We start from the raw sequence: 21,801 nt of genomic DNA, 5'->3' as shown, positions 1-21,801 counted from the left end.
ATTATAATTAATATTATTATTTATTTTAATATAAATATTTATTAAAATATTTACGTATATTTTTACGTAAATTAATATTTTATTTATAAAAATAACTATTTATACGTTTATATTTATAAATATAAAAACTTAAAATATAATATTATAATTAATAATAATATTTAAATAAATCACATAATATTATTAATTATTAAATTTATATAAAAATTATAAAAATAATTATATATATAATTAAAACCATTCCGTAAGCAATAACGCCTCACCAATGGCTGGTCCGTGCGTAGCAGCGGATCCACATTTGCTTGGTGTACGGTACCTGATGTACACACACTAAAAAAAGTCGGGGTAATTAAACATTAAATCCTACAGAATTTGACCCACTTTGGCCGTGATGACTTTCTAATTCACATCTCGCGTTTTCTTCTTGTTTGCCATGATCCATGAATGACCTGGTATTTTCTAAAGGTCATTATTCTGCCAAGTCAGACTAAGTAGTCACGTTGTAAGAATTCGGACGCAAGGGAGCTCTGTTTAAACCTTCTTTTGTTATTGATGAATCTAGACTCAAGTGCCGAGATTCTTCACTTCGGAATCGTACCAGTCACCAAGTTGCTGACCATTATCTTCTATTTCGCAGCCTTATACTGCAAAACCTGCATTACAGGCTTAGGGCAGCAGTAGCAGCATTACACAAGCGAAGAACGAGACACGCCGGGTATAGCTAATGCACATCGGATTCGGTCCTTTTTAATATCGCGGCGCTCTCGTGACCTTCAGTCCTTTATTCCGTCTTATTCTTCGGTCCCTGTGCCGTTGTTGATATCATTTCTAACTTGGCCACGCTACTGCCACGCTACTGCCACGCTAGTCTTTCCCGGCAGTCCGGGGGGTTACCGAAGCCTATGTACCAGGTAGTTTATTTGTCTACCGTCTACCTATGTACTTTTCTTCTCCAACCGATGGACTCTACTCTACATTGACAGATTGACTACATCATTAAAGACGTACTGCATTAGCAGCTTTCTTGATTATATTGATGCGTGTATGTACAACTCTAACTATCTAATCTTCCCCACCGCTCTCGCTTTTACCTTTCCCGAGAACATAATTGGCTTGGCCTATGTCAAGCCATATTCATTCTCAATAGGCATATGGTTATCCGATGAGGATTCGTTACCTTGGCAATGCATATAAGACTACATATGTATTGCATACGTAATATAATACCTGCTAGAAAAGCATGGGGATATGAAATCCCGAATATCACGATTGGATTCCGATCCTGTTCTGACAGTCTTGCTTCCAATGGAGCCGCTGTCACAGACTTTAGACCCCCAGCTTTAGTGAATCTCTATAAGATCGTCCAATAACAATATAATGTACACAGCCTTATAAAATCAGCTGCCGTATATCCTCCCTATGCTAAGACTAAGAGCCAAGCATGCTTTGCAGCCAACAGGCCAGATGAACGAGTACCAAGCTTTCCTGACTTAGCGGTGACGGCGTTAGTTTTGCCACCACGTCTTTTGTTCATCGTACATCGATCACGGGTCAAGTACATAGTAGTTCTATGTTCTATGTACCCATATCCAAGCCGCTAAAGACTAACCGTGGTCAATATTAGGAAGGTGAGCAAACATTCCAGTCTGGAATTGCGGAGAATCCCTACCATAGCTTGGGCATAGCTTTGATGTGAAGCTTTTCCATTCGCATCCTGTACCATCTCAGAAGTTTATTTAAACAACGACTGGCCTGCCAGACTGCTCCATCATGACGAGTCGAGCCTTTCCCCAGTCTCGCAAGATTCTTCTTCGACCCGACCAAGCCCTTGAACCGCTCTGCACCTAGCGGCCTGCTTTACCCTCTCGCAAAGATATCAGTCCACCGAGGGGAAGTAAACACGATGCATTCCAACTTGTTTACAAACCTCTTAACTTTAGTCCCAGTGCTGGGCAACCTAGCATTGGGATATAAAGTCCAGGTCAGGGCGTCCCAACCAACTGTCCTAGTAAACGAAATCAAGAGCTTACACTTTATAGACTCCTCCGCTTGATACTGATTGGACCTACTCCGTTGGAACAGATCCTTGGCCGGAATATCCGCGCCCCCAGCTTCAACGATCTGACTGGCAGAGCTTGAACGGCATCTGGAAGTGGAAGCAGGGAGCCTACCGAGGCGAAGTTGTGCCGGCTGATGACAGCTTCCAACAGGACATTCTCGTGCCGTCATGTATCGAAAGCGCTCTCTCGGGCGTTATGCAGCAGAACCAGACGTATTCTTGGTATTCGACCGAGTTCGACGTTCCTCACGGATTCGCCCAAAAGGGCCGTCGAGTCTTGCTAAACTTCGAAGCTGTGGACCATGAGGCAACTGTCTATGTCAACGGTGATATGGTCGGCACTCATAGGGGAGGCTACTGGCATTTTAACTTCGACATCACCAAGTATCTTACCCCTCATGGCACTAACACCCTACACGTCTTCGTATTTGACCCCACAGATCACGAAGGTAAGCGGTTATGCTTTGCATATTTGATATCATGACTCGCTAATATTTCTGTAGGTTACATGAATCCCGTTGGAAAGCAGGCTCGTAACCCTTCGCATATTTTCTATACACCTTGCACGGGTATCTGGCAGAGCGTAAGTAATCATCTATATACGGCATCCGTTTTTACGGATATTCTTTGAGTTAGAGTATACGGCACTAACACTGATCGCAATAGGTATGGCTTGAGTCGGTCCCAGAGACATACATCAACCAGCTAGATATCATCGCTGACATGTCCGGACAAGGTCAGTTTATATAGGGGGCGCGCTTCACGACTCATACTAATATGGCGTTTGTATAGTCAACGTGACTGTTGGAACTGCCTACGCGAGTTCTGATCAAGTTACCGTCTCCGTCATCGATAGCAAAGGAAAGGAAGTGGCTTCAGCGAAGGGTGTCGCTAACCAGCCTTTTGACTTCGTTGTGGACTCCCCTAGCCTATGGTCTCCGGACTCGCCAACTCTGTGCGTCTAACCTCCCCTTTGACCATTTTTATCGAAAAAAGTCTAATGATTCATATAGTTACAATATTACCGTTAAGCTGGGACAGGATACCGTAAACTCATACACAGGCTTCCGAACCTTCTCTATCGGCGAAATCGACGGAGTCAAGCGCCCGCTAATCAACGGCGAATTCATCTTCCAGTTCGGCACACTCGACCAAGGTTTCTGGCCCGATGGTATCTACACGCCGCCCAACCGAGAAGCTATGGTTTACGACCTTCAGGTCTTGAAGGATCTAGGTCTCAACATGCTGCGAAAGCACATCAAAGTAGAAAACGCCCTCTTCTACCGAGCTTGCGACGAACTCGGACTATTGCTCATCCAGGACATGCCGTCTATGCCTCTTCGAACACCAGATGCAGAGGAGCAGGCTGACTGGGAACGCCAGCTCGACATTCTCATCCAGCAGCACAAGAACTACCCCAGCATTTACACTTGGGTCATCTACAACGAGGGATGGGGCCAGATCACAGACTACTACCCAGAGTTCAACCTCACGGACCGCGTCAAGGCGCTTGACCCTACAAGGTTTGTCGACGCTACGACTGGTTGGCACGACCACGGCGCCGGCGACTGGCACGACAACCACCACTACGCAAACCCTCAGTGTGGTACTCCTTTCTCTTCCATCGAATCCACTCCTTACGACCACCAGCGCATTGCCATCCAAGGTGAATTTGGAGGAATCGGCCACAATGTCTCCGAAGAGCACCTGTGGAAGGTAGAAGCCGCTGTGAGCAGCATCAACCAGACCTACGAGATCGACCTGGATCTTGACGCGTATAACTACCGTGGTCATCTCCTACTAAGTGAGCTGCGCGACCAGATCGAGAAGTACGCATGCTCAGCTGCCGTGTGGACGTGAGTTTAATCCCCTTTTCAATTTCTACCTTTTCATATCGCAAGCCATAACTAACGCCGATGCAGTCAAACCACCGATGTCGAAGGAGAAGTCAACGGCTTCCTCACCTACGACCGCCGTATCCTCCGTCTCGACAAGAAGCAGTGGCAAGCCGATATCCAGGCTCTCTACGATGCCGCGGCAGCCCGAGGCGGCAAGGCGTCGAAGAAGAGGATGGTGCTATGAGTATAAATACCGCTATACCCACTCAATCTCTTATATACCTCTAGGTGCAGATATACTTCATTATAAAGAGTTGATGACTGTATGATTAATACCTTATATAATATAATATTTGATATCCTACATTGAGATGTTTATTGCAATGATGACGGTTCCCCCACCCTAGGATTGTTATGTCTATTCCTTACCCCTTGTTCAAGTTTGGTATTCATTCAAAACATAGACAGGATGCTATAAAAGAAATTCGTGTAGAGTCTATGTCTTATTGTATAATGCACTGACAATCGTATCTAGACAATAGCAATTATTTACCCAGACATACTCGTGCTACATAATAGATCCACGAAATTGTTTTTAACTTCAAGTTCAAGGTATTATAGGCCTTGAGTTGTACGACCTCATCATTCAGTTTTTGGATTCGTCTTTGAAGGTCTTCGTTCTTCTCTTTGGCCAGGCCCAGCTCGTAAGCTACCGAGTTAATCAATTTAGGAATGCTGGAGAAACTATAGAGTGTATTATCGCAAGATGTGAAAGTATTTAGAACGACGACTTGGGACTGGGCAAGAGACTCTGTCTCGAAAGCAGACAAGAGGAGTTGCATAAACATACCATGGTTATTTATAGAAGTCTGAAAAAAATAGTATAATAGTGACTCAGGATATTAGAGGTAAGGTTGACGAATGTGTTGTTGTAACGGGGTGACATGTATTGTTCGTCACCTACATTTCGTCACCCATGAACATAGGGAATTTTCCGTTACGAATATTAGTATATAGCTAGATGTAGGTAACTGCACCCCATTATTTGAGTAGGTATGTGTAGGAGGTACGTATAGATACACCTAGACAACGAATTGTTCCATTTCGTCGCCTTAGAAATAAAATTTGCCATAATCATGGCTGTCATAATAAAGGTGCCCAACTATGCGTGAATGATGATGACTTTATACGAAGTTGGAGTACGGGAAAGAGTCTTGAATTGAAGCGGGAGGGTATCACCAAATGGAAGTGAACTTGCTTGAATTATATACCATATACCTGGTACCTATAGAAATCTTTATAAAATACGTTATATCCAGGCTGGCTTCTAATTTGTTAGTTGTTCTAGATGATTACAGGATTTTACCAAACCTGCCACAAGCAATATAGTCAAACCCTCAACTAGCAACCGCCCCATGGTATCCATCAAAAGCCTTGCGATCCACGTCCTCCTTCAAAATCACCGGCAGCTCGTCCTGTATGTAACTCTCGCTCAAGCTCTTCTCCAGGGGCTTCCACCCCAACTCGCGCAGCCGCACAGCTCGGCTACGGCTATTAAGGCCGATGACAGCGGGCGTGAAGTCCGCGAATATGTCGCCGTAGTTCTCGGGCGGGATCGTGCGCGGCTTTGAGTCAGGGATGAGACCGGCCTTGTGGAGTTCCGTTCCGATGAGCGAGGCGATGTCCTTCCAGCTCGGCTCGTTGTCTCCTGTCGTTTCGCAGAAGTAGTACGGGTTTTCGAGGATATCGGGGCTGCTGGCTGGTGTCGACTCTAGGTGGTGCAGCAGCGTGACGTAGCCCCTCGCCAAGTCGTTCACGTGGATGTTGCTCTCGACGGAGAGGCCAGCACCTACGTATCCCGCATACCCGTGCTTAAGAGCATACCGGGTGAGTACCGGGATCTGGATTGAAAGCCGTCCGTGGTGCGGGTTATAACCGTAGATAGCGGGCGGGATCATCATGGCGATCTTGGCTTTCTCCTTTAGTTTCTTTTGGACCCTGACAATAGTAAGGTCTATTTGTCGATGTGGCGCATTGTCGGCGACGGAGTCGATCTCAGACACGATGTTATCGTGGTACACCTTGTCTCCCTTGTAGGCCCCTGCTGCCCCGTCGTTCAACAAGGACGTTCCGGAAGTGTGGATATAGATCGTGCTCAGCCCCTTTTCGGCCCGCTGCTGGACGGCTTCTAAGATAGCTTCCACGCTTGGGAGATGGTCTGCGGTGGCTGTGTGAATCACAATGTCATGGGATAACGCGTGTTTCGTAATCAATGCCTTGTCGTTCAGGTCACCAAGCACCGTATCTGTGGCCCCAGAGGCCTTGATCTGATCCGCGTGTTCTTTCCTCCTGACGTACCCCGTGATTTCATAGTTCTCCTTTGCTAATAGATCAAGCACGGCCCAGCCGATGAAGCCTGGTCCGACAATGAAAACTTTCTTTCCTGGTGCCATCTTGAGTTTTGAATTAGCTGCGCTTTCCAGTCTTTAGTATTGCTATTATCCTAGGAAAGCAAGATTATGCAGAAGAGAGATGTGGGTTTAATTAAGCCCGTAGACGTCCGTATGATGAGAGGATGTGAACAAGAAGTGAGAATACATACGACTCTATTAAAGTATGAATATTTATAAGTCCAGTTGAGACAGATCCATTGATATATAGCTACCTAGGTAGCTAGTACCTGGGCTATTGTTCCATGCTTTCTAAGCGGACCGGCGATTTAACATATGACGGCTATGGTCGCAACTATTAGATAACTACGGGTTCTAAATATCCCTAGCCTGTGAAGTTGAATTTAGCATTCGGAGAATTATCAATTGTATCAATTGTATTGCTCGGAGTGGTGATGCCGTGACGTGCTAACAGGATAGAAAATATTTGATTGGGCTGCTTCGGGGATCTAGAGCAGGGTCTAGGACCCCATAGTTTGATTTATAATTGATTTCCCACTCTTGCTTAGTTGATATGTAAATAATTACCCATCGGTTTATTTATCAGCGGTTTCCAACCTGCTCGGGGCTTTTTAATAATCCAGTAATCCAGTAGATATGTTGCTGTAGTGTAGGTAGTTCAGTGGCAATGGTTACCGATCTAATCTGCCTAAACAGGTACCTAGGTAGGGTGAAGAACTATTTTTATTATGATGTAGCTATAACTACCCATAATAATAACTCAGGTACCTCTTAGCTAAAATGTGCGTAGAAGTGTACTATTCTATCGGAGGGACACTTTATACGTCGTCTATGAACTCGGTGTATGTCACTTATAGTACTGGCATGCTATAATGTTATATTCTGATGTTCGCTTATAGAGTTGAATAGAAATGACTATCTATAATATAGCCTATAAGTAATAGGATATTTGACCGTTATTACACGAAGGCTTATACACACTTACCCCTTTTCTACTTAGAGAGACAAAGCTTCTATTGTCAATCAACTCTGGGTTAGTTACCTTATGTAATAGTTAACTAGATTCATACCAAGATTCTATAGTTACTGTTGTTGGTAGTTAGAATTTATTCGCCAATGAATTGAAACTTCCCCTGAATTAAAATCTTCAAAGCTCTCACCATCCTACCAGGCTTCTCATTGGACAGCCGAATAACTCCTATCCAAGAACAGCTCTAGTTCAACAGCTGCCTAAACAGCTGCCTAACAAGGTAGTAAATTAAACAAGTTACATAGTATGCGGCGCAGGACTGTGCCGTGCGCTAAAAGGAAATGACAACATCTTTTTACCGTTTCAATTCTCTTTTCCTTTTTCTCTTTTGCCTCTTCCTTACAAAGTGCAAATCTTTCCTTTCGTGGCAATCCCAAATAAAAGGACTGCCGTCCATTCGTTCCTACATACATTACTGCACATCATCTCCAAGTCCGAATTAATCCTACCTCTTGGTAATTACTCTTGTCGTATTTTCCTCCGTCTTAAACGCCATGTACGCCAAAGCACCCACGGTCCTCCTGGCCGCACTGCTCGCGGGACAGGCCGCCGCCAAGACCGACATAGGCGGCTGCGTATCGTCCGCAACCGTAAGATATGGCGGTGCCAGCTTAATCTGGTACGTCCCGGACACCGGTGAGATTTGCGAGTTCCTCGACTGCGGCGGCGGGCGTGCACCACCCAAGACAACCGTTCCGGGCTGCGATGGCTACCAAGGAACCGCCACCTATTCGCCCAGCTTTCTGCCGGGTTTCGGTGCCTCTGCGACTCCTACTTCGACTGAGAACTCCGTCCCGGCCTCTACCTCGGCCTCTACGTCCGCGTCCAGCTCCAGCTCGGCGTCTGGCGAATCTTCTAGCGAGTCTTCCGTGGAATCCTCCGGGGAATCTTCTGGCTCGGCAGCTACCTCGGCAGCAAGCTCGGCTTCTATTACTGGTACAACAACCGGTACAATCTCTGTTGCTACCATCACTGCGGCACCGACTGCAACACTGGAAACAAGCACAGGTGTTGCCTCAAACGGCGAGTCTTCTGCATCAACTGGAGGCTCAACTGGAGGAAGTTCTCAGGGTGCCGAGTCTGCTAGCACTTCTGGAGCGAGCAGTGTTTCCGAGGCCGCGGCTATGCCGACCGCAGCTGTGAAGGGTGCTATGCGCGTGGCAGTTGGCCTGGTGGCGGGTATGGCAATGCTATGAGTAATGGTCTTAACTGAGGACAGTCACTATTAGACTGTATGAGTTTAGTTGGATATAATGTTTGCATTGAATCATAAATATTAATAGATGCTTATCGCAACAAACCGGAAACCTTTAGAGAGTGATTTCTGTGAAATTCTCAATGAAGGACTATAATGTAGAGAGCGGGTATATCAAGAATATCACTAACCATACTATCGTCAGTCACCTGTTCCCCTCATAATTTTGGCATCTACCGTCTTTGCTATTCACATCATCCGCTGTATTACGTATCGGACTTGAGCGCACAGTGATCAAAATGCTGAGTTCGGCCAAGCATCACAAGAGCCAAACAGCCCTCACACCCAGGATGAAAGTTCCAATGTAGTATTTATGCTACAGTTAACTTCCGAGATGCTAGTGTACATACTTGATGTAGGAGACATACCTGGTCGAATGCAAACGTATACCTTAACTGAAGTGTAAATTTTAAGGGATTCTTGCACAAATAAGAACAAAATTTGTCGAATAAAATATGAGATTAATACATAACACGCCCCTAAAATCAAACAGAAACGAACGAAAATACGTTCAATCCAATGCCATAAACAGGACACCGGTGATGGTAGTACCAAGCAAGAACGCAGTCAATATCCCCGCGCCGGCCTTATCCCCCGTCGTTACAGGGTCCTCCTGAACCAACGAAGACTTGGGATTTCCAGCATTGGGATTGCCGATACTGGTGCCGCCCGTGCTGTTAGTAACGGGCGGGTTCGCGTCCTCGACGAGCAAGCTCGTAAGCGCGCCGAGAACGTTCATCTGCTGGCCTGCGCCGGTCTGGCCGTCGTAGACGCCGGTCGTCCAGTGGAAACCGCACTGCCGGCCGTTGGCACCGCCGGTACATTGCTTGACGGCGTGTTCGGCGGATGAGCGGAGCAGCTTCATGATGCGTTCGCGGGTGAAGGGCGCTGTTAGCGTCGTTACGGCTAGCCATCGGTGTACGTATCCCTTGTAACTCAACATGTCCGAGGTACATAAACCACCCTCGCAACTTGGCTCGTACAATGTGCCGTTTACGAAGAATATACGCTCCATACCATCCAGAAGCCCGTTGATCCGGTCCTCCCATAATTTACTACCGTTGGTCTGCGGGCTAGTTAGCTACCTAGGTCCTCTTCCTGCTCACCTGCTTTCTAGAACGCCTCGGGGATATGAATATGGGGGAGGTTGCTTACATATTCGTACATGTAACCCGCCCCCGACAATAGGATGGCGGCGTTATACGAATACTGTTGGCGGTTGGTATCCGTACAGTTGTACTGCACGTGGCCGCCATCGAATACGTTCCAATCTTTGTCGATGTACCCAATGTTCTGAATCCAGTCGAACGTTTTGATCGCCCACTCCGCGTAGGTTTCGTTGCTATAGTATCGGGCCAGACGGGATGCTATGTTAAAGAAGCAACCGTTGGCAATGGCTATCCGTTCATGTTAGCCGGCTTCTATCACTTATTCCGCTTTCTTCTTTTCTCGTCTTCCCATTGCCGATGCTTTTCCTTCTTTGTTGGGTATAGGGGTTTCTCACTGTTTTTATAATCATAACCCTTGTTAGTGGGGGCGATCTGCCACCTCATACCACCGCCGCAGATGCCATCGTAGTGGTCCGGTGCGGACTGGTCGTTAAAAACAGCCTGTGCGAGGGCAATCCACTGCGGCTTGTCCTTAGGAGGATCCTGGAACTTGTTTTCAGCCGCTAGCATCGCCGACATACCCCAAAAGGACTGATCGTCATTGCCGAGTGAGAGCGACCAATTCCGGGGCGCGTAGTCCTCGTTTTCGCCGACCTGGAACTGCATTGCCTGGAACGTGACATCGTTGTACGTATCGTCACCTGTGTAATGCCAGTAGTCTATCATCGCACCCCAAAGCGCGCCTCCTTGCCACCTGGTTCCGCACCGTTAGTGAATTGCCCCTCGGCGGGAAAGAGGGTGGCAAACCAGTAGTAGTCTCCGTCCGGCGGCGGTCCCGGCAAGATGCCCGGTACATGACCTGTTTCGTTGCCATCATAATAGGTCATCAAGTCAAAGGCGACCTGTTTCGCGGCATTTTTGATGGATTCTAAGAGTATATTGAGTATTAAGAATTCGTCGCGGGCGGCGCCAGGGAGTCTTGGGGAGAACCCTGCGCTGCTAAGAGAAGAGATCAAAAATGCTTACCTTTTGAATTTAGATCAACTTCAAGCGCTCCTAACACGACTGCCGGAGCGAGGCATAATATTTGAAGGCGGCGAGCAGCGGACAACATGTTTGCGACTTGGAGTCGCGCGACGCTGTTGAATTATCGACAGTCCCCGTGAACCGTGAAGCGCAGTTGTTGGAGGATGAAATTCAGACGAGTACGATCGAAAATACAAATGACATTATACATGTAAGCACGTACCACGGTCGTATTACATGTCGAACGGCAAAGATTCGGATAGCTTTACCGTTAATAAGAATTGTCTTTTGTCCTTTCTGGTCAGATCCGTATATGTAGTCGCCAAGAACTACCTAATAAAAGTTGAGATCTAACCGTTACTGGATTATGGTGGTGGTGGTGGTTGTCAACTATGGTTTACCAACAGCAAAGACTAAGTGCGCCTCGGTGTTAAGAGAGAAAAATAAAATCACGGTCTACCAACAGCAAACAGCCCTATTAGCGAAATGTGGTCTACATAAGCCTTAAGGATATGTTGGGGTCCCCCGTATGGATGTTTCGGGACTTGGCGGATCTAGAAGCCCATTATCAGCATCCAACTCAGCACTGATCTGTAATAAGGTACCTAACATAAGTGACTTACTATGTTAGGTACGTACTACGTAGTATGACTGACGTTTTAGACATCCAATGGTATGTCGAGTATATATACCTACTACGGATCTCGTATAACGGAGGGAATGTGATCCAATCAAGTTGAAGCGCTATCGTAGTAGTTGAGGCTGTGCAGTATCAGCCGGAAGCATGCTTGTCAACTGTTTGGACAATTATGTAAAATCAGCTGTAACTTTGTATCTTCCAACTTGTAGGCTGGTAGGATGAATAAATAACAAAACGCGCTGTTTCATCGGTACGAATGGGGATGGTCCTCAGGTTAGGATGGGGTCTTTAGATGGAGACCACTAGCACAGCCTCGATTCTTCATTTGGGTCTGGCTTATTAGCCAGGGTCATTTACTAGACGCTTAAGTAGCTAAGTAGCGTCGGAGTAAGGTGAATATTAGATGTTGCATGAGTTTTGTCGCTTTAATCTACTATACGCGGTTATCCTGAAACCTGAAACCGTACTGCAGGGAACATTTGACAAAGGTAAGGTAATTATATGTTATGACGGCCATGGGTCCTATCCTATATCCCGTTCGGGGCCGATATCTAAAAAGCCGCCTTCAATATCCCCGGCCGTTTCCGCTTCCGTTGTCTTTAGCATCCGGATCTTCTCCCGGCAGCTCCGAGCCTAGCACTATGGGGTCGATCCAGCTCCGGCCGAGTCCTCCGCCTTTCTCTCTGGTAGACTCGTGCTGCTCGAGTCGATGTGATTCTCCCGGATTGTTCACAGGCGCGAAGTCGAAAATGCGGTAGTCGGCGTTAAAGTACCAATAGCCGGAGACTGCGAGTCGCAAGAAGGCTGAATGAGAGACGACGATGATTACCTTTTCCGGACGTTCATATAGTTTCTTCAGGGCTGCTTGAGCACGTGCTAAAAGAGCTGATTTCGTGAAGTGATAGCGGCTACCTAGTGGCGACGTCTTGTCTGGGAAGACCGGGTCGACCTTTGAGAAGTCGACCGTGGGGAACTCTTCTATGAGTTTATCGATGGGGCTTCCGGTGTCGCATCCATGGTTTGAATTTTCTATTGAAACGGCTTAGAATGGGTTTGCTCGATGTATGGTTCTGATGAGAGAACTTTTGAAATTATACCTTGCCAATCCGCATCGGCTTCTATCTTGACACCCTTCTCAATAAGCCAGTCGACGGATCGTAATGCTGTCTGCATCGTCCTGCGTAAGGGAGAGACCACGATGAGTTCGGCCTGCTGAGCTAGTGGGTTTTCTATGAGACTCTTCCGTAAGTCTACACATTGCCCATGTCCCTCCTCAGTCAAGTCCGGATCAGGTATTGTAGAGTTTTCTGGGTGAAGTCAGAACCAAGACCTTGAAGCTCATAGCCCGAACTCGCATCGTAATAAACTAACTTTCTGCATTATGGCGAGCTTGAGCGTGGCGGACCAGTATGAGCGTTGGAGGCATTCTAAATGAGATAAACGTTTGGTCTATGATGTGTCTTTGAATTTAGGTGAGATCTATCTCGTGTCTAGTTTTTGGTAAGATATTGAAGGCCAATAGCAAATATGAACGAAGTACGAAGTATACGATATTTCTATCCAAACACAGGCAGTACGACGAGTAACAACCGCTAGGCAAATACTTGGAGAACGGGTAAGGATAAATGAAGCTTGAACTTTACTTTGTTATTTCAAGATTCAATGTTGCTTATTGTTAGATTGACTCATAAGCCAAAGTTGCTCTTACTAAAATGCTGTTACTAAAATATAAAATATAGCCGATGTCTACAATCTCTACAGTACGTACCTTCAAAATAGTGCGTGAAGGTACTGTGGGGTTACGTCCAATGGGCCTTGCATCATGTAAGTACGGGTGGGTTGTGGAAAGTACACCGACCGGTAAGAGCTATGTAACGCGCACTGTCTAAGCTTTTAGAAGTCAATTGGAGCTCTACCGTACATTTTTTAATGTTCCAACTTACAACTACTATTTCCTAATAAATAAGCTATCTCCTTCGCGACACGCCTACATCAACCACTTTATGAACCTGCTACACAATGACTAGCATAGATGAGCTATTCAAGGTTAGTTGATATCTTTGCCCTAGTTCTACTTTTCCAAATTCAACTAACACTATGTTATAGGCATCTGGCGTCGGTAGCAAGCGCAAGCTAGAACCTCTTCGAGATCCCAGTATGATTTGCCCTCTTTTCTTCCTACCCATCTACAAGTCTTATTAGCTAACGTGTAGCAATATGCAGATCAAATCTATAAATCTGCCCGTTTAAATTCGAATGGTAACAGCAGCCGACACGCGCGCGTCGAGGACGAGAGTGTAAACGATAACGAAGATGACGTCGAAGCAGGACCTTCGCCCCCTCCAGAAGACGAGGAAGGTGACTACGGACCGGATCTCCCACCCGACGATGATGAGGAAGGGCGATTCTTTGGTGGTGGAATCACGGCGCAAGAGAACGAAGTATTAGACTACGTCGATGACCCCGATCCCAGCGCGGACACAGCACCCGACAAGTTCGACAGCGCGTGGCTACGACGAACTGCCCTTAATTTCGAAAAGCGAATAAACAAGAACGCCGAGCTGCGCGCAAAGTTCGAGGATGAGCCTCAAAAGTTTATTTCGAGCGAAGCCGACCTCGACGCCGACATAAAGGCCCTCTCCATCCTTTCTGAGCACCCGGAGCTATATCCCGAGTTCGCTAAGATTGGAAGCGTCGCGAGCCTTGTAGGGTTACTCGCACATGAGAATACCGATATTGCGATAGACGCTATGGAGATTATTAACGAACTGACTGACGAAGATATCGCGGCCGAGGACGATCAATGGAATGCACTGGTCGATGCCCTGCTGGAGGCTGATTTGCTGGGGCTGCTCGTGTCGAACTTCGAGAGGCTAGATGAGGAGCAGGAGGTTGATCGGAGCGGCGTCTACTATGCGCTCAGTGTAGTGGAAAACCTATGCAGCGGACGAACGGCGACGGCAGAACAAGTTACGGAAAACGACAGCCTGCTGAGGTGGCTACTTCGCCGTATACAGGCCAAGGAGGCCACCGTCAGTCAGAACAAGCAGTATGCTGCCGAGGTTTTAGCAATATTAGTCCAGACATCGTCGAAGAACAGGAGGAAATTGGCCAGTTTGGATGCCGTGGACATCATGCTACAGCTTGTAGCATCTTATCGAAAACGTGACCCCGAAAAGGGCGGCGAGGAAGAAGAGTATATGGAGAACTTGTTCGAGGCTTTGACCTGTCTCGTGGACGAGCCCGAGGGCAAGACCAAATTCGTCGAGGCGGAAGGTGTCGAGCTTTGCTTGATCATGTTGAAAGAGGGTAAGATGAGTAAATCTGCCGCGCTCCGGCTCCTGGATCATGCCGTAGGGGGCCACGGTGCGGCGGGAACTGGTGTATGCCAAAAAGTTGTAGAGGCGGGTGGATTAAAGAACATTTTCACACTATTTATGAAAAAGAGTAACGACAGCCAGACTACGGAACACCTAATCGGCATATTTGGATCCATGCTGCGGCTGTTGCCAGCCGACTCGGCAGAGCGAATCCGGACCCTAGCAAAATTCGTTGAGAAAGACTACGAGAAGACGGAGAAACTGGTTAAACTGAGGAGGGAGTACGCGGCGCGCCTAGATTCCGTGGACGAGGCGATCCGCGCGGAACAGAGTGGGATGAGCGCCGAAGAAAAAGAAGAAATGGCAGACGAGTGGTTCTCGCGGCGGCTCGACGCTGGCTTATTTTGCCTGCAGACGCTGGACGTAGTGCTGGCGTGGCTGGTGGCGGAAGACAACGGCGCGAGGAAGACAATACAGAGGTTACTCGCCGACCGAGACGAAACGTTGGCTACAATTAAAGCTACGCTACAAGAACAGATTGAAGGCATCGACGCGGATGATGCAGAGGGCAAGGATACTAGAGAAATGCTTACAACCCTAGTGGAATTCCTACAATAGTACGAGCGGACTGGTAGCATGTAATAGTATAGTAGTAATCAATGAATAATGCGTATCGTGCCGGCTTCTCAGCGCGGCATCCCTCAAATATCTCTTCTATGAACAGACAGACAGGCCCCTTGCAATCAGTAATACCGACCTATCTTTATTTCGGCTTTCTTCCCTTCCAAAAACACCGGTAACGTGTAATATAATGCGCGCAACTACACACCATAGCCTCAGTCTTCCAGCAACCAGAATCCACGGTGTGACATGTCGATCCCTTTCTCCGCATAGTATTTCTTTCGGATTCGCTTCTCCCCGTAGACTAAGCAGCTCTGGCTAGTCTGGACTAACCTACGACCTCTCAGGGGGCACGGGCTTGACGTCGAACACGGCCTTCAGCAGGTCCTCGACGACCTTGTCCTGGCTCTTCTGGCCGGCGGCTTGGATTTCCTTGATCTTGGCATCGGCTTCGCGGTTGGCTTCGTCTTCGGCCTGCTTGTTGCCTTGGGTGTGCTGTAGTAGGGGGTTGAATTAGTAACCCGGATTTGTATCGATTGAGGGGCTGGATTTGAGCTGTATAAGGTATGTTATATGTTATTGTATGTGCGTACCTCGGCCTCGAATCTCTTAAATTCCTCTTCCTTCGCTCGGCGGTACGCTTCTACTTCTTTCTTGGCTTCGTCTCGCGCCTCTCGTACTCTCTTGGTTCGGACTATAGGTTGATGTGTTAGTGTTGGTTCACGTGTCGAATTGCCTGGTCTTTGTGTATCGGCAGATGTAGAGAATATGCGGTGGTACTGACATTCGCGGGCTTTCTGAACGATTTTGGAAGCTTCCCTCTCGGCCTATGCGATCGCGGCGAGCTACCTGTTAGCTGGACTTGCTACATTGGATTCGGCTATGTGGTTTGGTCATTGCGATGGCCTGGGGGGGTCTGCGTACATCGAGGAGGGTTTGAATGCCTGTCGAGTTCTGGGCCGACTATATTCGAGAGATAGCATGGTTAGCTAGCTGTAACTACTGTCTTCTTTGTATAGGTTTGGTTGGATCGAGCATACCATCCTGCTAAGCTGCGGAGATCTGATTTACTTGCAAGTCGACTCAGAAGAAAAGGGAACGCAGGATGATTTGTTGGTGGTTTACTGGTTTGGTAACTGACGTATGATGCTGTAGCGAAGATTAGTCGTGATAGGTTAGGAAGTATGTCGAAATGGTAGGTAGGTAGCTAGGTACGTAGAGTAGGAGCTCGGCAGGCGAATCAATGACAACCTAAGGTTCACTGGCAAGGCTGGTGCTGGGCTGGGGTCAGATGGGGCTGAAGCAACCTCTAGTTGGAGCTTAGGTACATGGTACGTACCCTGCTTCGCGCCGTTTTAAACCGATATTGCATATTGCACGCATATTAATTTATCCACGTTATACGGAATGGATGGTTGCATCTATTACGCTCAAGCTTCCGTTTAGCACGTTTTATCATTAACGTATCACCCCTTTTTCTTCGATTATTGAGCCAAGGTTATAACTTGAGATTCGAGGGAATATTTTATCTAACTACATGTAGGTAATTAACAAGGCACAGCTATTACTATAATACGCCTACCACATCAATATTTTATTCGCAGGTTCTTAGGTACCTAAGATATATACTCAAACCATTCCCAGAGCTCAGGATTACGGCGATGCTGATCTGGGCGCTCTTTTGCCATCCATCGTTGATTATTCGGCATCATTACATACTCCGTGTATTCCGGTATCTTCTTAACGTATCTACTCTTCCTTTCACTCATCAACTTATATGTCGTCTCTCGTACGACGCCGTAGATATGCCCGTGCACAGAGACCCAATTTGGTTGATTCGCAAGATATACCGTTAGATGGATTTGATCAGGCTCAATTCCCGTCTTCGTACGCCTTGTCTGGCCTCTACCAGCCTGGGCGTAAGTGTTGGCAGCGTCATGGAGTTCCTTACTGGTCAACGTCAGCATGGAATACGTTCAATTTAAGGCACGTGGGCATTACCGGATAATAATATGTGAGAATCCTAAATTTCTCGCGGCTTCTTGAGCGAAGCTCTCACTCGACTGTAAAACATCTTGCTGCTTTCTGACCAACTGGTCATAGACTACCTTCTTTTCCCAATAGACCTAAGTGAATACGCATTTGATTAGATGTATGCTAATTAGATGGGTTAAGCACTGCTCTCGAACCTTTGGGCATTGTAACGTCCCGCACCCGATACTTGGTTCTGGCTTGATAAATACAGTTGCGCTTTTATCCTCGGTATCTTTAGGCAATGGGGCGCCTCTTGGGATGGCCATGTCAGGATGCCATTCTGATTGAGCATCCCCAACCTGTCCATAGGGGGTTATTTTTGGCATGGTGTCGAAGTGTCCAATGTAAGAGGAGAGGAGAGGTAGGTACACACTAGGAATTACATGGGTGCCGATTATACACCCAAATCTTCCAAAAGGATCTCTACTGCTTATTTCTAATAAAGAACCTAACGCTTTCTACGGTGCTATTTTTGTAATACTTGTTCTTTGAACTTGGTTTGCTTTCGGAAACTTCTTAGAACCCCTCGCTGACTTGCCTCGCATCCCCTGACGAATTACATCTGCTTAAATAACATTTGATACTGTGAGGGCATTATGTTGTGAGAGTATTGACTCATTTCTCCATACAGGCTACGCGGGGTTAAGGGTATCTATATTAATATAAGCTTTGCGTTTGTCACGATGCTAAAGCGAAGGTCTTTACGAGGTAATACAGGAATATACAGCTATGGTATAAAACTTGAAATTTGAAATTTTAAAATATTACTACATTAGGTATACTACATTCATATTTTCAGCTGGGCCGCCTTAAGTATTCTCACATCGACCCGTAAGCACATGCAAATGTAGAATAAATACACGCATAACAGCCCCAATACTGGAACCACCCAAGTAGCTACAAAGTGATACCAAGGACACTTTTCCGTGATTTGAATGGTTCGTACTTCTGTCACCATCATGGGCGGCGCAGTAATCTCTGCGTTTAACGATTCCGAGACCTTTTCTGGGACCATTTTATTCTCTTCCGACTCGTCGAAGAGACTCATAATCGGTAGCGTTTCATCGGTGGCCGCATCGTCTTCGGATTGATGAGCTTTAAACCATTCGTGTTCTAGTACTTGAGATGCCTCCGGCCTCTCCTCTGGGTCGTATATGAAGAGTTTCTCGAGAAGATCGCTAAAAATAGGGATCTCATCCCTTGGCATATATGCTAATCCTAGCGCAATATGTATAGGGTTACTGAATTCGGTGTGAGTTGCTTCAAACTTCTCTTGTAAGTTGAGCGGCTCAGTTAATGATCCAGTAACTGCTTCATCCTTTTCATAATCTGGTGGTGGTTCATCCGGATCACTTGTTTCGTCGTGTAGCATCTTTACAGCAGTCGGGCCGTAGACAGATGGGACGGGCCCTATGTACCGCTCCATGCGCCTAATGATATTCCACAGGTCGCCAGGGAGGGGACCAATTTGAACTTCTAGTAGTGTATAGGCCAGAGACCAAATGTCATTTCCTATGCCTGTCTGACGACCGAAGAGCCATTCAGGACCTGCATACTTAGGTGGAATGTTTAATCTCTCAGGAGGGCTATGGGTTTCGTAAGATTCGCCGAAGTCGACGATGGCGATGTCATCCGATATCATGTGCGAAAGATTTCCGTTTCTGAAACTAAATGGTAGATATGCATACTTGGGAGCGTGGGGGCTTCGCTCGTCGCCATCCAGGAGTTGTTCCCCAATTGCTTCCCCTATCAGAGCTTGCATCTCATCATACCCGATCTGGTCAAGGTAACAAGGTTGCAACCTCATTAATATGTTATCAGGCCTAAAGTCGCCATGGCAAATTCTTTTGCCGTGCAAGAAAGCAAGCGCCTTGGTAAGTTGGTAGCTGATTTTCTTCCGTCGGTCAAAGTCTTCTCCTATTTTATCCTCCCAGTCCGTGAACCTTGGCCCAGCAACAGGTAATACGGAGCATAGGTGCCGCCCATTAGGAGACTCTATAAAGAAGGTCTGCATGGCTATCATGATGTTATTATCGTTGAGCTCGTCAATTCCTTGGGACTGAGCTTCAATCATGCGAATCGCCTTTAAATCCGAGCAGTCGTCTGATGAATGGCTTGCCGAATTAATTTTAAGCGCTATCCATTTCTCTTCTTGTAGGTCCCAGCAAAACCAAACTGTAGCAATGCCACCGTGCCCAAGTTTGTGAATAACCTTGAACCTGTCGATTATCGTCTCGCCTACATCCAATGGGTAAAATCCGCCCGGCTGGTACCACTCGACGTCCTCAACTTCATCCAGGATTGAAAGAGAATTGTACTTCCTGGCAAAGGAAGTACCAGAGCCTGTAGTATTGGTACTCGACATGGTGTTTGAGGTTATTTGAGGTTATTTGGGAGCCGAGAGAAGTCGTCGAGTAGTCTGCATCGTCATATGTCCCATCTACTCGGTCACTGTACATTAAGCGGCCTGCGCTTCAGAACTCGTGTGTAAATTAATCTAGAGGCTTGCTTCCTGTCACATGTCAAGTGTCTTTGTTCTTCATCTTTCCGGGATCCTAACTAAGGGAATTAAGACTAAGGAACATTGCTTTTATTGACCTGCATGCAGATACTTTCAAGAAATAATGGGCTCCTGGAATAACATTGAACAATCCTACAACATTGGTCCTGATGGCATCCAATAGACGAAACACTAGAGCCCGCGTCTTTACCCCTTTTTCATTCCCTCGTTGTCGGCAAACTTCTAGGGTGCGCCTTTCCCGAACTTCTAGAGATTCGGTCGATTGGCAATACGAAAGTAAAGTAAGCTTAGTTAAAGCAAGGCTCATATTTCGTGCATCCATTTTCTCGCTTGTTGTTTGCATCATGATGACAGGGACCAGGGCGGAAGTTTCATAGAATTACATCAGTTAGAAAGTGTTGACCTACGTTAGGTAGGTATCTTTTGGGCTAATTCAATAGGTAAAGGTACATTAATTAAGAACGTATTTTAAATGAAATGAAGATAGAGTACATGTAGGAGAGCATATGGAATTGTAACCTGTAGTATGAATGATTATGAAAAGAACCGTTTTATATGCGACTCCGTTTTTTTCATCTCTCCACATACGGTACACACACAGTACAGTACGGGCAGTCTGGTGACTACTCGTTATCGATAATAGATTTACTCTCTAGCATCACTTAAGCTTCCAACTCTCCGGAACTTTTCACCTCCAAGTTCGACAATTGAAGTTAATTCTACACCGTCAAGTGCTCCCGTACTAGCATTGGAAAGGAAGACTGGGATGGTTTTATAGCGAGACTCAAATCAAACCTGTCCAGCTTATCAACTCGTGTTCGGCAAATATGTCGCGCGCCTCGAAACTCACCCTAGCGAGCACCTCGCTCTTTGCTGTTGGTACAGTTATCATGGTGCACTTCCAGCAGAAGGTTGAGAAAGAGGTATAGAAATCATCGCGTGGTACGTACTAGATATAGGCTTACCACGCATTTCTAGGCCATGCATCAGGGTGTTGTGCGCGACATGGAGCAGCAGCGGATCAAGAAGGAGCGCCAGCTTGATTTCGACATGCAAAGGGCATTGGAGGAAGAGTATAAGAAGGGCCAGACTGTTCGAGACACTACAGACGAAATACAAGCCAAATCGTTACCAGATCGGTAGTGTAATGCTTGTATCTCATCGCAATCCAAGTCTACTCCTCGTCGGATAGCACTACGGTCTCCTACGGCGGTCACTATGTCCCGTCTGGTCTGGCTTTACCTAAATTTAGGGGCATGACATTTCGCGAAATGGTATGCTTATTAGGTGCGTGATAGGAAGACGAACTTAGTTGCTGGGAGTAATATGGTCCGAGGCAGATTGCATTTCTACTAACATAAGGATTAATAGGCGAAGAGCTTAGTTTCAACATTCTTGCTATCAATGCCAACACTCTCCTCTTCAACTAAGTCCTAGGAACTAGCCCTACGAGGCAACATGCTACTCTACCAGCCGTAACAATATATTAATATATTAAATTTGAATCTATTTTTCAGGACAACACGGTCGATGTTAACTTAAAGGCATAGCTAACATTGACCATCGCATTGACTTTCTAATGCACAGTATGACCTTTGAAAATCTCCTCGTATAAGTCTTAGGCTCATAACGAACCAACCAACCGTAGTTCGGATATGGTACGACGAAAAGCATCAGTTCCGCGCGACCAATAGGATGAGCTATAACTTACCACGGCTCCTGGTTATCTACCCCCTGGATTATTGGACCATCGTACGAAGCTTACATCTATCATTTCTCAACCTCGCCGAGTCTACAACCTGGTGCTCAAACATCTTCTGATACAGAATAAATTAGTTGATTCAAGAAAGATAAGCTTAGGTATATACACCATTTCGTACACCACAGCGCCATTCAAAAAATTACACACTCAGTCTTCACGTACAAGTTGCCTCATG

General features: G+C 46.5%; 10 protein-coding genes across 10 annotated transcripts; 4 read left to right on the top strand and 6 right to left on the bottom strand.

Moving 5' to 3' along the window:
• Nucleotides 1-1,637: 1,637 nt before the first annotated feature.
• On the top strand, nt 1,638-4,226 carry F4817DRAFT_38855 (glycoside hydrolase family 2 protein). Its single transcript, XM_049307405.1, has 7 exons — nt 1,638-1,981; nt 2,040-2,508; nt 2,563-2,642; nt 2,726-2,795; nt 2,852-3,014; nt 3,073-3,915; nt 3,982-4,226. Exons 1-7 carry the CDS (start codon nt 1,904-1,906, stop codon nt 4,139-4,141), a joined length of 1,863 nt encoding a protein of 620 aa, XP_049153496.1. The 5' UTR covers nt 1,638-1,903; the 3' UTR covers nt 4,142-4,226.
• Nucleotides 4,227-5,140: 914 nt separating this feature from the next.
• On the bottom strand, nt 5,141-6,846 carry F4817DRAFT_354926 (NAD(P)-binding protein). The gene is made up of 2 exons (XM_049305587.1): nt 6,500-6,846; nt 5,141-6,372 (listed from the first exon to the last, which is right to left on the bottom strand). Exon 2 carries the CDS (start codon nt 6,348-6,350, stop codon nt 5,295-5,297), a length of 1,056 nt encoding a protein of 351 aa, XP_049153495.1. The 5' UTR covers nt 6,351-6,372; nt 6,500-6,846; the 3' UTR covers nt 5,141-5,294.
• Nucleotides 6,847-7,339: 493 nt separating this feature from the next.
• Nucleotides 7,340-8,639, top strand: F4817DRAFT_354924 (uncharacterized protein). Its single transcript, XM_049305586.1, has one exon. It carries the CDS (start codon nt 7,833-7,835, stop codon nt 8,532-8,534), a length of 702 nt encoding a protein of 233 aa, XP_049153494.1. The 5' UTR covers nt 7,340-7,832; the 3' UTR covers nt 8,535-8,639.
• On the bottom strand, nt 8,640-11,352 carry F4817DRAFT_354922 (glycoside hydrolase family 76 protein). Its single transcript, XM_049305585.1, has 5 exons — nt 10,729-11,352; nt 10,510-10,630; nt 10,098-10,456; nt 9,749-9,990; nt 8,640-9,659 (listed from the first exon to the last, which is right to left on the bottom strand). The coding sequence occupies exons 1-5, from the start codon at nt 10,814-10,816 to the stop codon at nt 9,105-9,107; spliced, it is 1,365 nt and encodes a 454-aa protein (XP_049153493.1). The 5' UTR covers nt 10,817-11,352; the 3' UTR covers nt 8,640-9,104.
• Nucleotides 11,353-11,604: 252 nt separating this feature from the next.
• F4817DRAFT_354919 (phosphoglycerate mutase-like protein) lies at nt 11,605-13,254 on the bottom strand. The gene is made up of 3 exons (XM_049305584.1): nt 12,740-13,254; nt 12,466-12,675; nt 11,605-12,397 (listed from the first exon to the last, which is right to left on the bottom strand). Exons 1-3 carry the CDS (start codon nt 12,792-12,794, stop codon nt 11,934-11,936), a joined length of 729 nt encoding a protein of 242 aa, XP_049153492.1. The 5' UTR covers nt 12,795-13,254; the 3' UTR covers nt 11,605-11,933.
• Nucleotides 13,255-15,330, top strand: F4817DRAFT_354918 (DUF1716-domain-containing protein). The gene is made up of 3 exons (XM_049305583.1): nt 13,255-13,414; nt 13,475-13,523; nt 13,592-15,330. The coding sequence occupies exons 1-3, from the start codon at nt 13,388-13,390 to the stop codon at nt 15,304-15,306; spliced, it is 1,791 nt and encodes a 596-aa protein (XP_049153491.1). The 5' UTR covers nt 13,255-13,387; the 3' UTR covers nt 15,307-15,330.
• Nucleotides 15,331-16,591, bottom strand: F4817DRAFT_354916 (vacuolar ATPase). The gene is made up of 5 exons (XM_049305582.1): nt 16,350-16,591; nt 16,234-16,272; nt 16,094-16,136; nt 15,903-16,003; nt 15,331-15,804 (listed from the first exon to the last, which is right to left on the bottom strand). The coding sequence occupies exons 1-5, from the start codon at nt 16,350-16,352 to the stop codon at nt 15,643-15,645; spliced, it is 348 nt and encodes a 115-aa protein (XP_049153490.1). The 5' UTR covers nt 16,353-16,591; the 3' UTR covers nt 15,331-15,642.
• A 261-nt stretch (nt 16,592-16,852) lies between these two features.
• Nucleotides 16,853-17,810, bottom strand: F4817DRAFT_354914 (uncharacterized protein). The gene is made up of 3 exons (XM_049305581.1): nt 17,499-17,810; nt 17,311-17,435; nt 16,853-17,259 (listed from the first exon to the last, which is right to left on the bottom strand). Exons 1-3 carry the CDS (start codon nt 17,667-17,669, stop codon nt 16,926-16,928), a joined length of 630 nt encoding a protein of 209 aa, XP_049153489.1. The 5' UTR covers nt 17,670-17,810; the 3' UTR covers nt 16,853-16,925.
• Nucleotides 17,811-18,114: 304 nt separating this feature from the next.
• On the bottom strand, nt 18,115-19,793 carry F4817DRAFT_38729 (kinase-like protein). The gene has a single exon (XM_049307404.1). The coding sequence runs from the start codon at nt 19,706-19,708 to the stop codon at nt 18,131-18,133; it is 1,578 nt and encodes a 525-aa protein (XP_049153488.1). The 5' UTR covers nt 19,709-19,793; the 3' UTR covers nt 18,115-18,130.
• A 755-nt stretch (nt 19,794-20,548) lies between these two features.
• On the top strand, nt 20,549-21,610 carry F4817DRAFT_354909 (uncharacterized protein). The gene is made up of 2 exons (XM_049305580.1): nt 20,549-20,787; nt 20,843-21,610. The coding sequence occupies exons 1-2, from the start codon at nt 20,692-20,694 to the stop codon at nt 21,005-21,007; spliced, it is 261 nt and encodes an 86-aa protein (XP_049153487.1). The 5' UTR covers nt 20,549-20,691; the 3' UTR covers nt 21,008-21,610.
• Nucleotides 21,611-21,801: the final 191 nt, after the last annotated feature.

The sequence above is a fragment of the Daldinia loculata genome (assembly GCF_022478755.1).
Source record: "Daldinia loculata strain CBS 113971 unplaced genomic scaffold F4817scaffold_121, whole genome shotgun sequence".
Classification (NCBI taxonomy): Eukaryota; Fungi; Ascomycota; class Sordariomycetes; order Xylariales; family Hypoxylaceae; genus Daldinia; species Daldinia loculata.
Note: the sequence above shows the minus strand (reverse complement) of the source record. Positions and strands in the feature narration are given on the sequence as shown.

Coding starts and splice junctions, on each gene's coding strand:
- F4817DRAFT_38855 (XM_049307405.1), top strand. CDS start 1,904: ATGCATTCCAACTTGTTTACAAACCTCTTAACTTTAGTCCCAGTGCTG. Junction 2,796..2,851: donor CGCTGACATGTCCGGACAAG/GTCAGTTTATAT, acceptor GCGTTTGTATAG/TCAACGTGACTGTTGGAACT. Junction 3,916..3,981: donor TGCTCAGCTGCCGTGTGGAC/GTGAGTTTAATC, acceptor ACGCCGATGCAG/TCAAACCACCGATGTCGAAG.
- F4817DRAFT_354926 (XM_049305587.1), bottom strand. CDS start 6,350: ATGGCACCAGGAAAGAAAGTTTTCATTGTCGGACCAGGCTTCATCGGC.
- F4817DRAFT_354924 (XM_049305586.1), top strand. CDS start 7,833: ATGTACGCCAAAGCACCCACGGTCCTCCTGGCCGCACTGCTCGCGGGA.
- F4817DRAFT_354922 (XM_049305585.1), bottom strand. CDS start 10,816: ATGTTGTCCGCTGCTCGCCGCCTTCAAATATTATGCCTCGCTCCGGCA. Junction 10,457..10,509: donor CCGGACGGAGACTACTACTG/GTTTGCCACCCT, acceptor GTGCGGAACCAG/GTGGCAAGGAGGCGCGCTTT. Junction 9,991..10,097: donor GGGTTATGATTATAAAAACA/GTGAGAAACCCC, acceptor ATGAACGGATAG/CCATTGCCAACGGTTGCTTC.
- F4817DRAFT_354919 (XM_049305584.1), bottom strand. CDS start 12,794: ATGCCTCCAACGCTCATACTGGTCCGCCACGCTCAAGCTCGCCATAAT. Junction 12,676..12,739: donor AGCTCGCCATAATGCAGAAA/GTTAGTTTATTA, acceptor GACTTCACCCAG/AAAACTCTACAATACCTGAT. Junction 12,398..12,465: donor AGCCGATGCGGATTGGCAAG/GTATAATTTCAA, acceptor CCGTTTCAATAG/AAAATTCAAACCATGGATGC.
- F4817DRAFT_354918 (XM_049305583.1), top strand. CDS start 13,388: ATGACTAGCATAGATGAGCTATTCAAG. Junction 13,415..13,474: donor GCATAGATGAGCTATTCAAG/GTTAGTTGATAT, acceptor ACTATGTTATAG/GCATCTGGCGTCGGTAGCAA. Junction 13,524..13,591: donor AGAACCTCTTCGAGATCCCA/GTATGATTTGCC, acceptor AGCAATATGCAG/ATCAAATCTATAAATCTGCC.
- F4817DRAFT_354916 (XM_049305582.1), bottom strand. Junction 16,137..16,233: donor GCATTCAAACCCTCCTCGAT/GTACGCAGACCC, acceptor GCGATCGCATAG/GCCGAGAGGGAAGCTTCCAA. Junction 15,805..15,902: donor TTAAGAGATTCGAGGCCGAG/GTACGCACATAC, acceptor CCCCTACTACAG/CACACCCAAGGCAACAAGCA.
- F4817DRAFT_354914 (XM_049305581.1), bottom strand. CDS start 17,669: ATGCCAAAAATAACCCCCTATGGACAGGTTGGGGATGCTCAATCAGAA. Junction 17,436..17,498: donor GGACGTTACAATGCCCAAAG/GTTCGAGAGCAG, acceptor GTATTCACTTAG/GTCTATTGGGAAAAGAAGGT. Junction 17,260..17,310: donor TTCTCACATATTATTATCCG/GTAATGCCCACG, acceptor GACGTTGACCAG/TAAGGAACTCCATGACGCTG.
- F4817DRAFT_38729 (XM_049307404.1), bottom strand. CDS start 19,708: ATGTCGAGTACCAATACTACAGGCTCTGGTACTTCCTTTGCCAGGAAG.
- F4817DRAFT_354909 (XM_049305580.1), top strand. CDS start 20,692: ATGTCGCGCGCCTCGAAACTCACCCTAGCGAGCACCTCGCTCTTTGCT. Junction 20,788..20,842: donor AGCAGAAGGTTGAGAAAGAG/GTATAGAAATCA, acceptor ACGCATTTCTAG/GCCATGCATCAGGGTGTTGT.